Here is a 14,306-nt window from a genome sequence, read left to right as displayed (position 1 = left end):
TCACAGGCTATCACTAGACATTTTTCTGGACAAGTAAATCTGCAGAACAGACCTAATATTCCAGTATAGCATCTTGATTTCAAGGCACACATTTAGCATCTGACAAGTTACTGTCCTTAGTTCTGACTCCCCCTAGACAGGCACAGAAAGGAGCACTACAAAGGAAACAACCACACTATTTTTTACTCAGATTTGTTTTAATTTATGAGCAGTAACATTTGACACAGCCAAAGCCTGAAGCAGCTTCCCTCTGCCAGGTCTCCCTAGCCCAGGCACACCAGCGCTTTCCATCTCCTTGGCCACAGCATTCCCACAGTGAGGGAGGGACAGAGGTCCTGCAGGCTGAAAGCAAGCACCTCTTCTGTCCTCTGCCCACGGTGGGCTTCTGCAGAGAGACATCCTGCGTGGCTCTGTGCAAGAAGTCTCCATGGTACCGCAGGGAAGAGCTGCACGATGCTGATGGCCCTTTGTCCCATCTTCTCCATCCCTGGTGGCTGGAAAGGACCAAGGCAGTGTTGTCACTTGAAGGCTCCAGCCCATGGTGACTTCTACAGGACTTCAACAAGACCAAATGGGATTTGCAGTTCGACAAGGAAAGCTCCCAAACTGTGAATTGGTTTCCTAAACACATATCCTAAAGACCAAGCACAAGTTTTTGGTGTGGAGACAAGGCATTCTGGGTGAATTTTTACAACCTGTGTTTTGCAAATGGGTCTATTGTAGTCATTTCTCAAAAAGACACATTATGAATCAAAAATCAATTCACATGTTGAGATATTCATTTTGAGTAATAGTAACAGGGAAAAAAAACAAGCCAGAAGTGCTCTGTTGCAATATTTTCAAAATGAAATGGTCTTGGCTTTGTTATCTAATACTCTCTCATTCTAAAATTGATCTATGTTTAGTGTTAATAAATAGTAAAAATACGTGAAAAGCGAGTAATGTATCGGACTGGATATTAGTTTCACCTAATTTATTTTCAGTATTTTCACCAAATAGGAAAATCAATTTTTCTCACAACTCTATTCAGTATAAGTAAGAGTCTCTCTTCCAACATATTGGTCTCCAGTTTTCTCCTCTATTACGGAGACTCTTACTTTTTCCAGTTATACTAACTTGTGGTTTTCCCCAGATGATGACTTCTGACATTTTCATTTACATAAGTTCCCTTTAAATTTTTCTGCTATTAGTTGTGATTATAATGAGTTAGCCTCTACTGTAAGTTTCATTAATATAATGTTTATTGCCTCCTTTGGATAATGAAGCTATTAATTAAAATTTTATCTAACAAGGATCCACTGGGTATGTGACTAAATATTGCTCCAACATTGGTTTTGATTATTTTCATTGTCTTTCAAAAGGTTTTCAGTACACATTGTAAAGAGCCTATCCAAGTCACTTCAAAAATTTTGGACAAGATACTAAAAAATGCAGTATCGCGTTCTCCAATAAAATCAGAATGCTATCCCACTTCCCTCCTATTGCCATTTAACTGGCAAGAACTATGTTGGATAAAACATATGCTGTGTAAACTCCCACTGTTTAATGCTATTTGGTTTCATTAGCCTCTTCATGTTGGTGGCCATTTCCATCTATTTTTCCCATCATTGTACACTTTTTTTATGCATAGTGTAATAATATTGTCTTTTTCCCACTGTAAAAGTCTGATACTTTTTTTGAGAACTATTAAAGTGTTGGCTTTACTTAGCAGCTCTTTACCTTGGTACCACTATTAAGATGAAAAATTAGTTTAGAGACATTTTTGGGCCAACTATAATTTCAGCAGTACATGTGAAGTAAATATTTATTCAAATGACTGCTTGGGGCTAAAAAAAAAAGGAGACATTGCAGAAGTCCATTTGCATCAGGAGAAGGACCAAAAGCCTACATAAAGTGTTGTTCTATTTCTCAGTGAAAAGGGAAAGTTTATAACAGATGACACAAGGACTGATATTTGGTGGGATTTTTTTTTTTTTTGCTTCCTCCTCGGTGTTAAATTTGATCATATGATTAGTGCCATTATCTTTATTATAAAGAGGTGAAATTTCAGGTGTGGAATAAGTTAAAGACCATGTACATGAGTTTGCTTATTAGGGGAGCCTGCAGAAATCACTGAGGGAATTGTAAATCTTACAGACAAGAGGCTGAGACAATATTACAGCACACATGGGGGACGACAGGTTTTAGAATATTAGGAAGATTAGAAAAGACAAATATAGTGTATGTATTCAGAAAGGGATGAGAGAGGGGTATAAACATGGAGCATACAACTGAAGAAATAACAGATAGGTAAGCTTTAATTCCTAGAGTAATATAGAAACAAACAATGTTTTTTATGGGTACATGGAAGATAAAGCAGGGTTGAGTACAGATTTATCAAGGAATGATCTTGTAAGATTTAATTTCTTCCGTTCTATTGCAGGATAACTCGTAGATAAAGGCAAAGATATAGGTATCCCCTATCTCGCCTCCTTTAAGGCTTTGATGCCCTCTTAAGTAATATTTTCACAGCCAGATGAGAAAAGGTATATAGGTGAAGCTCCTGGGAGGTGAATGTGTAGGTAGGTGGCAAGGAACACTTTAAAAGAGCAGCTACTTGCTGCTCACTGATACAATGGATATGTGTATCTTTAGCAGTTCCACACAAGTCTGCCTTGGGTTTGGTGTTACTCAATACTGTTATTAATGGCTTGAACAGTGAAATAGGTTATATGCTTATTAAGTCACTAGATTATATTAACCTAAGTGAGCTGCAGGCACTCTGGAGACCTAAGCAGTTAAATACTTAAGCTGTGCCCAGGTTAGTATAACCTGCTTGTCATCAGGGCTAATTAATCACATTAACATCTTGCTAATGTGACCATACTGCTCGGGGTAGCTGTGATATCTGTGACTGGCCCTGCATTATGCCACAGAGATTCTCTTGAAGAGAGGAATTCCACGCTTTCTCAATTTAATCACATTTCCCAGTCTGCTCCAGGTCAAGATGCTGATTTACTGGCAGCTCACTTAGGTACATTTAAACATTTTGCCATAAATCCTCCTGGAAACAGCAGACTCAGTTGTGCTGTGTTGTGTAATGCCAGAGTGAATGCTCACTTTATGCTAGGATATCATCTTGAGCAGCATCAAAATCACACACTGCAGCTCCCAAGCTTCCCCTGCAGATTCCTCTATCCAAGTATTGATCAGGCCCTGTGTGTTAGAAAGGTCTGCATAGTCCCTAGTACCTACACTAGAAGAGTGGTAATTTTCCTGCTTCACATGAAAATATATTAGATTGCAGGAGGACTATGATTCTAGCAGATCAATGCCAGAGGAGTTAATATCACCTACTTTTCCCTCCCCGTTGTATAGTTCTAAAATTAGAAGCAAGCAGAAACACTGTGCAGCATCCTAATTGGCTTGTCACTAGGGTAAAGTAACTGCCCAGCTTCTGACTTACCAGAGATCAGAAGGTTCTCTTGCTACATCCTCATTTGTTTGTTGCTTAGCCTCTTGGGAAGAAATATTTGGAAATAAATGTAACATGTACTTAATTAATTAGAATTTTTATCTATTTAAAGCATATTTTTTTATCTGGTGTGAGGTAAAATATTTTTAGTCATTCCCCACTATGAAAAAAATTGCCTGCAAACATTGTAAGTCACATCCTGACTGCAGTAATTTTACCTTGTTAAAGGCAAAGAAGGGGACTTCACCACTGGCAGGTACAATTTTTGAGAGCAACATCAAAGTTATATTGAGCATCATATAATCCTTATACAAATGACTGAATGTTTACCGTAGTGAAGTTTTAGCTACCTACATGATTCTTGGGGCTCTGGAAAGAAAACCTAAAATGCATCTTGTTGGCAGAAGAGTTTATGTACTTACCTTAGACTAGGCTGGTCCAGAGAAATATAAGTCCTTCTCCACGTGAATTTCAGTCTAGGAGACATATATTAACTAAGCTTTTATTACATGAAAAACATGTCTAGACAGCAGCCTTAGCTGCACAGCTATCTTTGAAGATGTACAGCATATAGCCTGCAGCATGGTATTTCACAGCACCTTTTGTGTTGAATCTCCTGACCCTCTGGCAAACAGCTGCTGCAGCAAGAGCAGCAAGATTCCGTCACTTCAGGGGGAGTCTCCGGTGGTGTCTCTGAACGGCACGACACAGCAAGGCACCTGAAAGCTCTGTCTGGGTTAATTAGCAGCCCTGACAAGCAGGCTATGCTAGTGAGGCAGAGCACTGTGCTGGGTGGCTGCTGCTGGCAGTGAGATGACTTGCTCAGAAGAGCCCCAGGTGCAGCACTGGGCCTTGCAGAACGCCCTCGGCATTGTAACAGAGCGTACAGGGCCTCAAGAGGGAGCATTCCTTGGAGAGCAGGGACTGGAAGGTTTAGCTTCCAGCTGGTCCCTAAAGTGTTTTATTTTAGACAGTGTGTGTCAGAGTCATTTTGCAACTCCTCCTAGTTGGAGAGGCTGAGGGAAGGAAGATGAAACAGGTCTTAGCTGACTCACGTGTCATGGTGCCTTAAGTTCTCTCCATCCTCACCATGGATCTTAATAACTGTGTTCCCACCTTCCCTGAACTTACCTCATCAGCTTCATCTGTACTCCCACCTGCTCTCCCCTTCAACAGCCACTCTCCATCCCACTTTTTTGCAGGTGAACCTAGCCTGGGTTATGAAGTCCAATCTTCTGCTGTCACTGGGAACTCTGCTACTTAATCCCTTTACAGAGCTTTTCTTTCTTTTCAAGGCTGGTGGGATCTTTTCTTCCTTCCAGTCTTTACTTCCACATACAGCCCAGGTACTTCTCACCTTCCTCACATCCTTTCCCTCTCATGACAGCCACTGCTCCTTGCCTGACCACCTTTCTCCCACCTGCCCCCTCTCTGCCTACTGAAGTGGATGTCTGTCATTTACAGCCAAGCACCTTGATTCAGGGTAGACTTCAGAATATGTGGCTTTTTTCTGATGATTTCACACCATTCCCCAGTGCTTCAGGATATCAAGTCCTGCAAGATTCTGGGAATGTGGCTCCAGAATGGCCACACTGTGCTTCCCAGCTCTGCCCTTATGGGTGCCCTACAGGACTCCTCCTCCACTATCACCTTCACCAGTAGGACTAAACTCAAGAGAAATGGTACAAATCTAAGCAACTCTCTAATTTTTACAGTAGGCCTAAATTGGACCATTTGTGACTGAAACAGTGATGGCAAGAGCAGTTTCAGCAACATCAATAGCAGTAATTCTAGCCAGCCCTTTGCTGTGCCTCTCCCATGGCTGTTAACACCACAGAAATAGAAAGAAATGCCGTTTCCTACTCCCCAAGAAGGAACATTTCACCAGTGCAGCTGGGTTCCAGGGGAAAGAGAGCCAAAATGTGCAGAAACCATAATAAAATAAGACATAATGTAAAAGTTAATGCTTTGTGATAGACAGTAAGTGCTCACCACTGGTGAGGCTGTGGGTTGCCACAGCAACAGGACTACACACACCAGGCTGCACTGTGGGGCTGCTGGGGCTGCACATTGGGGCTGCTTAAAGGCCATCATCCTGCTGCCCTGAGCAAACACACCAGCACCTGTTTGCAGCCAGCTCCAGACAACACAGGACAAGGGAAAAATCGATCCAGACTGACGCATGCCTTAAGATGCTGTCTACCAGCAGTTAAGCTGTAATCAAGCCCAAAACATGCATAGGCACAAAAAGCCCTGCTTGGCCTTCATCATTGCCCCAGCTTCAGCTCACAATGAATTCTGGAAAGCAGGGAGCAGAGTGGAGACCTTCTGCTTTTTCAGGTCCTGCTATGGATATCCATGTATCCTTGGACAAAAGCTGGAGAAGCCTCAAGTCTACCATGACTTGCCTTCCTTCTCTTCAAGACTCAGGATCTAGGCCAGCCCAAATTAAAGTAGTCTGTTATTTGTATATATCTGTATCTGTTTTGTTAAAAGGTTGTAAGAGTTATATGTAGCTATTTAAACGGGGTGAGAGTGAAATTATAAATTGTTGATAGGCACTGAGTGAACATGGTAGCTAGTGAGTGATACCACAGAAAAAGGGGAGGAAAGCCCTGGAGAGGTAGAGCAGTTCATGAATCCTTACATGCAGTTACAGATATGAAAAAACTCATAGCAGCTTAGACCTCTCTATGAACCAGGGGAAAAAACTTCTGAGGCAGAGCTGCATTTTAGGAGGTTTGGATGGGAGACACTGTTCAGAGGGGCTGGGAGGAGGCAGTCATGTGTCTGAGCAGGGACATCCCCCTCATGGAAGTTTGCCTATGTCTGTGTGAGCCTACCCTCATGTGCTCAACAGCTTTTCCCAATTCCCTCAACCGTCATCAAAACTTATCATTCATTGTTTGACACCTTTATTGCTATTTATTCATGAACGTGTAACTTCCTACTACCCCATTCCCTCCTCAGAGACTTTTTTGGTGTAATTCCTCTCTTGATAACTCTTCTCCAACCATGCATTCACCCCTTCCCCCTTCCATTTTTTTTTCATTTCCCACCATGTGAATATCAATGAATTCCCAGATGTGCATTTTTTGTCAGACATTGCCTATGGCCCAGCAACTGAATGCCTGTTTTTCTTACCCATCATGTCCAAGGGTTTCCCAGCACAACACACAGCCTCTCCCCACAGTGCTCCAAACAAAATATTTAAGTAGTTCTCCACCACAGCTCCACCACTGCAAGTAACTGACATGATCCAAAGAGAAATGCTATGATTAGAAACATTAACTAAATAACTTTGTTTATAAGCTTTTATTTTGTGTTTTGTGAAATGATCTATATAATCAAAAAATGAGCACATCCATGGTCAGATAAAATGATCAGCAGTGTATTTCAGGCCAATTTGGGGCACAACTATACTTCTAAAGATTGTATAAGTTCTCTTTAAACTTTCCTATTTTTAACCACACATGTACATGAAAAAAATTTAAGACCAATATAATGGTTGGAAAACTCAGTACTGAAGAGGATGTGCCAAAAAAAGAGCCATCTGTGCCACTTGATTTACGTCCCTTTGTTCTGCAAGCATGCTCACATGATAATTGGTAAACAGGATCCTATCTTATCAGGCGCAGGAGACAGCAGCTGCTGTCCAGAAAGATCAGGATGATGAGAATCCTGTTTCACCTGTTGAAGAAGCTTTTGGTGACAATCCTGGCTCAAAACTCAGACTTTTTTAGATGAGACTAGATGGCAGCCACAGGGCTGGGACCCAGTTAATTTTCAGGGAGAAAAATCGTAGAGGTACAACATTGTTGGAGAAAATGGATAATCTTCTGAGAATTAAGATGATGAAAGCTGTCCAGAAGAGCTGGGGACTATCCCTGCTTCTGCCACAGAATTCTTCTGTGATGCCAGGCACAAAGCTTAAAATTTTTCATAGATGAGCAGTACCTCAGTATGGCTCCTTCTGAGGCCTTGTTTTCAGAACTGCTGCAACCAAAATCCATGGGAAGTCTGCTCTGAGAAATAAGGTCCCAGCTGCCTTTTAACTATTCTGTCCAGAATATTCCAGCCTTCTATCTCATAGAGACATTCTATTTTCTAATGCTATGAGGCACACATATAATTGTGGTAAGAACCATAAAAGTACCTCCCATGCCTGTCTTCAGGTATTCTGAAGAAATTGTGATACCAAAAAGTGAGACTAGAGGTTTCAGAGCTCGAGAGGGACAAACCAGAGAGATGCAGATGCCCCCAAAACCAGACATCTAGTACCACTTTCCCATTTCCAATGCAGTAAACTGAAGGACTCATGGGTATCACCTGAAGTCCATGTGAAATATATGCCCTTTTGGTGCTGGAGACCAGAGAGGACATCCTAGGACAACCAAACCAACCACTGCCTAGGCACAGGTCTTTTTTCCACAGTCTTTTACTTAGCTTTTCAGCAGAATCCTAGTTTCTTCCCCTGCTTCTGGCCTTTCCTCTTCTTGTACAGACTGGCTCCCACATTTACCTACCCTAGTCTGACTCTTGTTTCCCAGCTTCTTCTCAAAACTCAGTATTTTGTCCTCATCAGCTCTGTTAGCCCACTTCTTCTACAAGCAACTTGTTTCTTCTTTCCTGACTCCTTCCCAGGTCCATATCTCTGCTTCCTGCCATACCAATTCCTAGGTTCATCTTTCTTGAATGTGTGCACATTTGCAGGCCCACTACCACTAAACCTCCCCTTTGCCACAGATCCCTTCCCCACTACTTCCCTTTTTGGGTTTTGGTTTGGTTTGGTTTTTTTTTTTTTTTTAATCTCACAGAACATCCTTCCCAACCCTCCCTCCGACCTCCATTCCTAAATTGTCTTGGGCCACTTCAGGCCTCCTTCCTGCCTTCTATATCTGGCTCGTATTGTCTGCACCTCCACACTGCACGGCCGCTTAGACGGGGAAGAGAGGCATCCTGCACCGAGCCCTGGGGCCTGGCAAACCCCAGCCTGAAGAAAACAGAAGCGAGCACCGAAGAACCATCACTCCTCCTGGTGCTCGAGGCTGGAACAAGTTCAGCTCTTCTCTGAAGGCGGCATATGAACAGTCCGGTCACGCGCAGCAGCTGCAGCAGGAGCACGACGAGGCAGCCAGCGGAGCGCACCCGGGCACCTCCAGCAGCACTGGACAAAGCCCACTCGGTGTGAACCAAATCTCCAGGAATTTTAGCAGTACTTTGCACATTTGGACCCGCCTACCTAAGGAAGCGAGGCAAGTGTGAGGATTTGGGGTCCACACTACCTATGCTGCCTGTGTCTTAAGCATTCCCATGCCATGTGTCCCAAGGGCAGTGCATGACTGACTGCACGGAGACGGCTCCCTTTGTGCTCCCACCCTTCGGTCACAGCTTCCCCATCTCTGACTGTCCCCGACTCGAGCGCGGCGGTCTGAAACTGGTAGCAGGTGCTGCCCCTTCTTAAACTGCTCTGCGGGAAACTTGGGAAGGGCTGGCGTTGCCGCTGCATTGGGCTACGCCTGGTTACTGGCAGTCGTGGGGCAGAAATCAAACTTCGCCTGAAACAACTGAAAATTTAAGGAATGCCAGGAGTCATTTCCACGGGAGGCTCTCTCCCTCCTGCCGGCGCCGCGGAGCGCCAGTATTTAACTGAGCGCGGCCCCTGCCGGCACGGCGCGGCAGCAGGACCGCTCGCTCTGCCGAGCTTACTGCTGTGAGCTCGGGCTCAGCGCACAGGTCGGGGACTGCAAATCCAAGTGTCACTGGCACAGGAACGATTATTACCAGATGCTAATTGCTCGTTAATGTATGCTAATCACTGCTGCATGCCAGCGCGCTCAGCGCACCGAGTGCCAGGCAGAAGCACTGGGGTGGAGCGGAGCGGCCCCTCTCAGCCTCGGCCCCGCGCTGAGAGCCGCCACCGCGCCCCACGGCTGCGCTGTGTGAGCACAGCGCTCTCCTCCGCGGCCGCCATCCCGCTCCCGAGGCGAGGAGCGGCCCCTGGGGATTCCTGCCTCCCCCGGGCACCAGGCTTTGCCCAGAGGAGGTTTCCTTCAGCCGGGAGACAAGCGTCTCCGGCTCCCCCCGCGCCAGGGCAGGCACCGCCGCTCACCCGCCGCAGGGGACCCAGCAGGTGCCGCCCCCGGCTGGAGAGGGGATGATGTTTTGTGCGGGGACGGGAACACCACACACACGTTCTAAACTTTAGAACTCGCTGCCTGAACATGCCTCCCAGGACGCGCTGCAGGAGCAGCGGCGAGAGCGGGTCCGCTCGGCAGCCGCTGTCCCGGCCGGGAGAGGCGCCCGCGGGCTGAGGGGAGCCGCACACAGGGCTCGCCCTGCCCGCCCGGGGAAAGGGCGCCGGCGGCCCCCTCGCCCCCGCCTGCCGCCGCCACCACCTCCCCTCGGGGCCGGCCCTGACCCGTGCCCCCGCCGTGGCTGCGCAGGGCGGCGGGACGCCCGCGGCGGGCAGTGCGCGGGTGGCGCCCGGCGGCGGAGGGCGGGCTGCGGGGCGGGCGGTGCGCGGGGCTGGCGGCGCTGCGCTGCGCCCCGATAGGCGGCGGCGGGCGGTGTCGGTGCTGCCGCCGCTGCCGCGGCTGCTGGTGCTGGCGCGGAGCCGCTGAAGCCCGGCAGAGGGGCTAGCCGGCTCTCGCACGCAGCGGCGGCGGCGGAGCGCGTCGCGTCGAGCGGAGCGAGCGGGGAGGAGGAGGAGAAGGAGGAGGAGGAGGAGGAGTAGGAGGAAGGGGAGGGGGGTATCTTCTCGGCGAGGATGCCCGGAGCGGCTGCAGGGACGGCGGCTACAGGAGCAGGCTCGTCAGGAGCGGTAGCAGCGGGGATGCTCCCAGCTCAGGAGGCGGCCAAGATCTACCACACCAACTACGTGAGGAACTCGCGGGCCATCGGCGTGCTCTGGGCCATCTTCACCATCTGCTTTGCCATCGTCAACGTGGTGTGCTTCATCCAGCCGTACTGGATCGGGGACGGCGTGGACACCCCGCAGGCGGGCTACTTCGGGCTCTTCCACTACTGCATCGGCAACGGCTTCAGCCGGGAACTCACCTGCCGGGGCAGCTTCACGGACTTCTCCAGCCTACCCTCGGGAGCCTTCAAAGCTGCGTCCTTCTTCATCGGGCTCTCGATGATGCTCATCATTGCCTGCATCGTCTGCTTCATCCTCTTCTTCTTCTGCAACACAGCCACTGTCTACAAGATCTGTGCCTGGATGCAGCTGACCTCGGGTGAGTGGAGGCAGCGGCCCCGGTGCTGGGGGGCTCCGCGCTGCACTGCCCTGCCCGGCACAGCCCGGCCCGGCCCGAGGGGCACGGGCGGCTCTGGACAAACTTGCGGCGCCGGTGCGGGTCAGGAGGGAGTCGGGGAGTGGCCGGGGACGGGTGGCGAGGGCCGGGGGTGGCCCGCCGGGGCAGGCCGGGAGAGGGTGTTTGGGGGTGCCGCGACACATCGGCAGCGTCGCAGAGCGGTGCCGGTGCCTGTCCCGGGCCGCCCCGCCGCCTGCCTGGGCGTGGGCCAAGTCAGGCTCAGCCGCAGCTCCTCGCACCCCTCCGAGAGTCGCCCGGGGGAGCTGCCTGGTTTCGGTCTGTGAACCGACCCGTGGGCATCCAGCAGCTCCAGGGACGGCGGGCGGCGGCGGGCGGCAGCGGGCGGGTGTCCTCCAGCGCGTAGTCTGTTGTAAAGGTCAGGAGAAAATGGCAGTGGGGACACTTCGAGCAGGCGACGGTGGATGAAGGCAGCTGTCCGCCTGTTGGAGCTTCGTCCCACTCCCATCTGGCCAAGGCAGAGCCCACTTCGGCTCCGTGGGAGGGGTTGGCGAGGTCTTTTTGCTAGCGAACTGGAAGGGCAGCTGAGGTCGTTGGATGTGGCATGCACGAGTTTTGGTTGTGGTCTGTTTCACTTGTTCACAAGGTTTATTTTCCACTGTATGTTAGGAGTGTAGAGAAAAAGAATTTATTTCAGTTGCTGATTTTGTCTCAGAAGATCTCCTGACTTCATTTGACTTTCCCCATCACATCCAGTGTCTCCCTGGAGAAAGCGTATAGTAAGAAAGAGGGAGAACACCAAGACATATCTTTCTGCATTTCCAGCACAGCTTTCCCTCTGAGTTAGCAGAGAGCTGGTTATTTGTGTGCAGCTGGGAGGATAAGGAGAAAACAGTGGTCTGTAGAATTAAGATAGTAATATAAGCAGTTTTAGCAAGACAGAAAATATTAATTCTTCAATCATTTGGAAAAAAAGGGGCTAAAATCGAAGCATACCTGTTACATGTCCTCCTGGTAAAACCCTGAAACTGAGAAGTTTTGAAATAAGCAGGAATGAGGTGTTAGGGAAACATAGCAAAATGTCACCAAAATGGGCTCACAATCACTTTTTCAGTCCCCTTAATTGACCTACATTCGTTTCAGTTTCCAAGCAGAAATTCTTTTGAGTTTTTTACTGAACAGCTTCAGCATTATTCAATTTGCCACCTAGTCCATGAGACTTTGTGGAATTTGCTGGTTTGTATGAAACAGCTTTAGCCATTTCTCTCGCTGCTGGTGTTTTTCTGTGTGCTATTATACATTTTTATACTGTTTCCATCACTGAAGTGTCCTGGTAATTTCTTTCTGTATCATTTGGGGAGTGATCTGAAGGCGCTTGAGGTTGGTAGGTTTTCCCCCAATTCCAGCAAGTCTAGTTTTACGTTCACTATCTCTGCGCTGGGAACCCTCTTGGATGCTGGTGGCTTCTCTGATACGGTCTGGTTAATTGTACAGAGTCATGTCACTTGGCTCTGGGCAGAGTTTCATTTTTGCACCACTGATGTCTCCTCTGCTCCATTAAGGACTTCTGCTTCCAGCTGTCTCCTCTCCTTATGGCTCTGCTGCTAAAAGGTGCCATGAATATTCAGTTTTGATACATTTCAGCATGTTTTGTTCATGTCCAGTATGCAGTAGGACAGCACAATTGCCAAATCCCTTGCACTTTCCAACACCAATATCTATTTATATGGTTGCACTTCTTCATGCCAGGAGACGCTAGTGCATAGTAGATAAAATGAATCCGATTCCTTTACTGCATTTCTGTACAGGTGAATAATAATGTTTAGAAACCCCCACATGCAACTGGTCTACTGGAGCCCAAGGAGTCTATACCATGCTGCACATGTGCAGGTGTGACTGGAAATACGTTTTCAGGCAAAGCAACACAGAATTTTTGACATCTCCGAAGCTGGTAGATGCACTGTTGCCATTAAAAGTCAAAAAAAGGAGCTTTATGTCAGCAGAAGAATCACTTCTCAGACTGCTTCCCTCCAAAATTAATAACGGAATACATGCATAGCCAAGTGGTTGTTTGCTGTGTTTCCCAATTTGTACACGAATGCCCTGGAAGAATTACAGCAATGCTGGGTGTTGAAAGAACCTGACTTCATTGGTTGCTGAATGTTTTACCTTAATTCAGTATTTACCTCACTGTTCATTTCTGTATTACTTAAAAAAGTTTCCTCAAGGGAGAAAAAACCACCAAAAAGTCCATATTGGTTCGGGTTGCATCCTTTGAAGAAGAAAACAAAGGTGGTGGGACAGAAGGAAAACTTAGAGTAAAATGTGCAGGACAGGAGTGTTAAAATGGTATTTTTTCTCTGAGCTCTATGACCTACTTCTGTTATTAGTTTACTGTTTGGAGAGTAAAAGTAATAAATAATAGTAATCCTAAAATGCTTATCTCACAAAAACCAATATAGTAATGTCATCTACATATGCATATAGTTCTGTGTAGTACAGGAACAAAATTGAATCTGAAGTAGTGAAATAAAGAAGCATGTGAATATAGCTTTGATTTTGCTTGCTATTATGTACCTTCATAGTGTTAGCATTTGGTTAGGTCATATAATACTTAAAATGGATGCAATTTAAATCTTGTTAGAATCAGGTTTCTGACTTGGGATCATGCTTGATTTAGGATTGCAAATAAAAGCTTAGGAACTTATTTCTTTAGAAGAAAGATTTTGATCACAGTCTGTCTTGCATGAGTCATTTTAAATTGTCAGCATGATATAGCTCTTGTTTTGAAGAGGTGTTTTTTAAATAAGAAAAAGATAAACAATATCTTGGATACATACACTTTCAGTCCTTGTTGCTGTCTAATCATGTCTATGACTAGACATGTCTATGTCATGATAAAGAAGAAAAATCCTGAGAAAAAAGGTATTTCCTGTGTGTACATGAGTATAACATAGATTAGATGGCCTTATGATTTAGCTGTGGCTTAGACTGCTTTTTTTGTTACGTGTGCATTATGCTGTCAGGGTACACTTAATACTTTGAGAGTCAGTGTTGGCAGTCTCATTCTCCATCTCCTAACCTCCTCTTCTGCAACTGCAAAATCACAGGTACAAGCACTTGCATATGCACTTACCTAATTTGAGCAGCTGCATGAATACAAACTCTTGAAATCATTAGGAATTAGGTACTATTGTTCTTTATTACTCTACATCAAAATTTGCAGGAAACCTCACAAATAAAGATAATTCTTGAGATCTATCCCTGTATAGGTTAAGTAAACACTTCAGTTCTGTCATTGTGATTTTTTTCACTATTAGATATTTGTCATTACTTTTTTCCTTTATGAGGATGTTTCAAGTTATAAGAAAGAAAAAAAGAAAGAAAGCAAAAGAAAGGCATAAAAGTGTCCCATGGACAAGTAGGATGAAGCCAATATATAGGTTTTTCAAAAGATGCCTGAGCCCATGGCCACAGTAAGAGGACCGTTGAACAAAACATAAAAGCTCTGGCAAACCACAGTCCAGTGATCTGGCAAACCACAGATCCACTAACATGGGCCCACAAAAGCATCAGAG

At 46.4% G+C, this 14,306-nt stretch overlaps 1 protein-coding gene and 1 long non-coding RNA gene across 4 annotated transcripts in view; one reads left to right on the top strand and one right to left on the bottom strand.

The window, feature by feature from the left end:
- Positions 1–217: 217 nt before the first annotated feature.
- LOC125324368 lies at positions 218–4,195 on the bottom strand. The gene is made up of 3 exons (XR_007202949.1): positions 4,054–4,195; positions 3,877–3,930; positions 218–494 (listed from the first exon to the last, which is right to left on the bottom strand). It is a non-coding gene; the product is annotated as an uncharacterized LOC125324368 (long non-coding RNA).
- A 5,982-nt stretch (positions 4,196–10,177) lies between these two features.
- Positions 10,178–14,306, top strand: part of LHFPL3 (LHFPL tetraspan subfamily member 3) — a 244,267-nt gene continuing 240,138 nt past the window's right edge. For 2 of the 3 annotated variants that reach the window (XM_048302420.1, XM_048302419.1), the window contains exon 1: positions 10,178–10,692. In XM_048302420.1, coding sequence (XP_048158377.1) covers positions 10,224–10,692 — 469 coding nt within the window. In that variant the 5' untranslated portion in view covers positions 10,178–10,223. The remainder of the gene's footprint in view (positions 10,693–14,306) is intronic. The other variant, XM_048302418.1, reaches the window with a different exon arrangement.

Source organism: Corvus hawaiiensis, chromosome 4, assembly GCF_020740725.1.
Source record: "Corvus hawaiiensis isolate bCorHaw1 chromosome 4, bCorHaw1.pri.cur, whole genome shotgun sequence".
NCBI classification, from domain to species: Eukaryota; Metazoa; Chordata; class Aves; order Passeriformes; family Corvidae; genus Corvus; species Corvus hawaiiensis.
The sequence above is the reverse complement of the archived record's forward strand: the minus strand, read 5'-3'. Positions and strand labels throughout refer to the sequence as shown.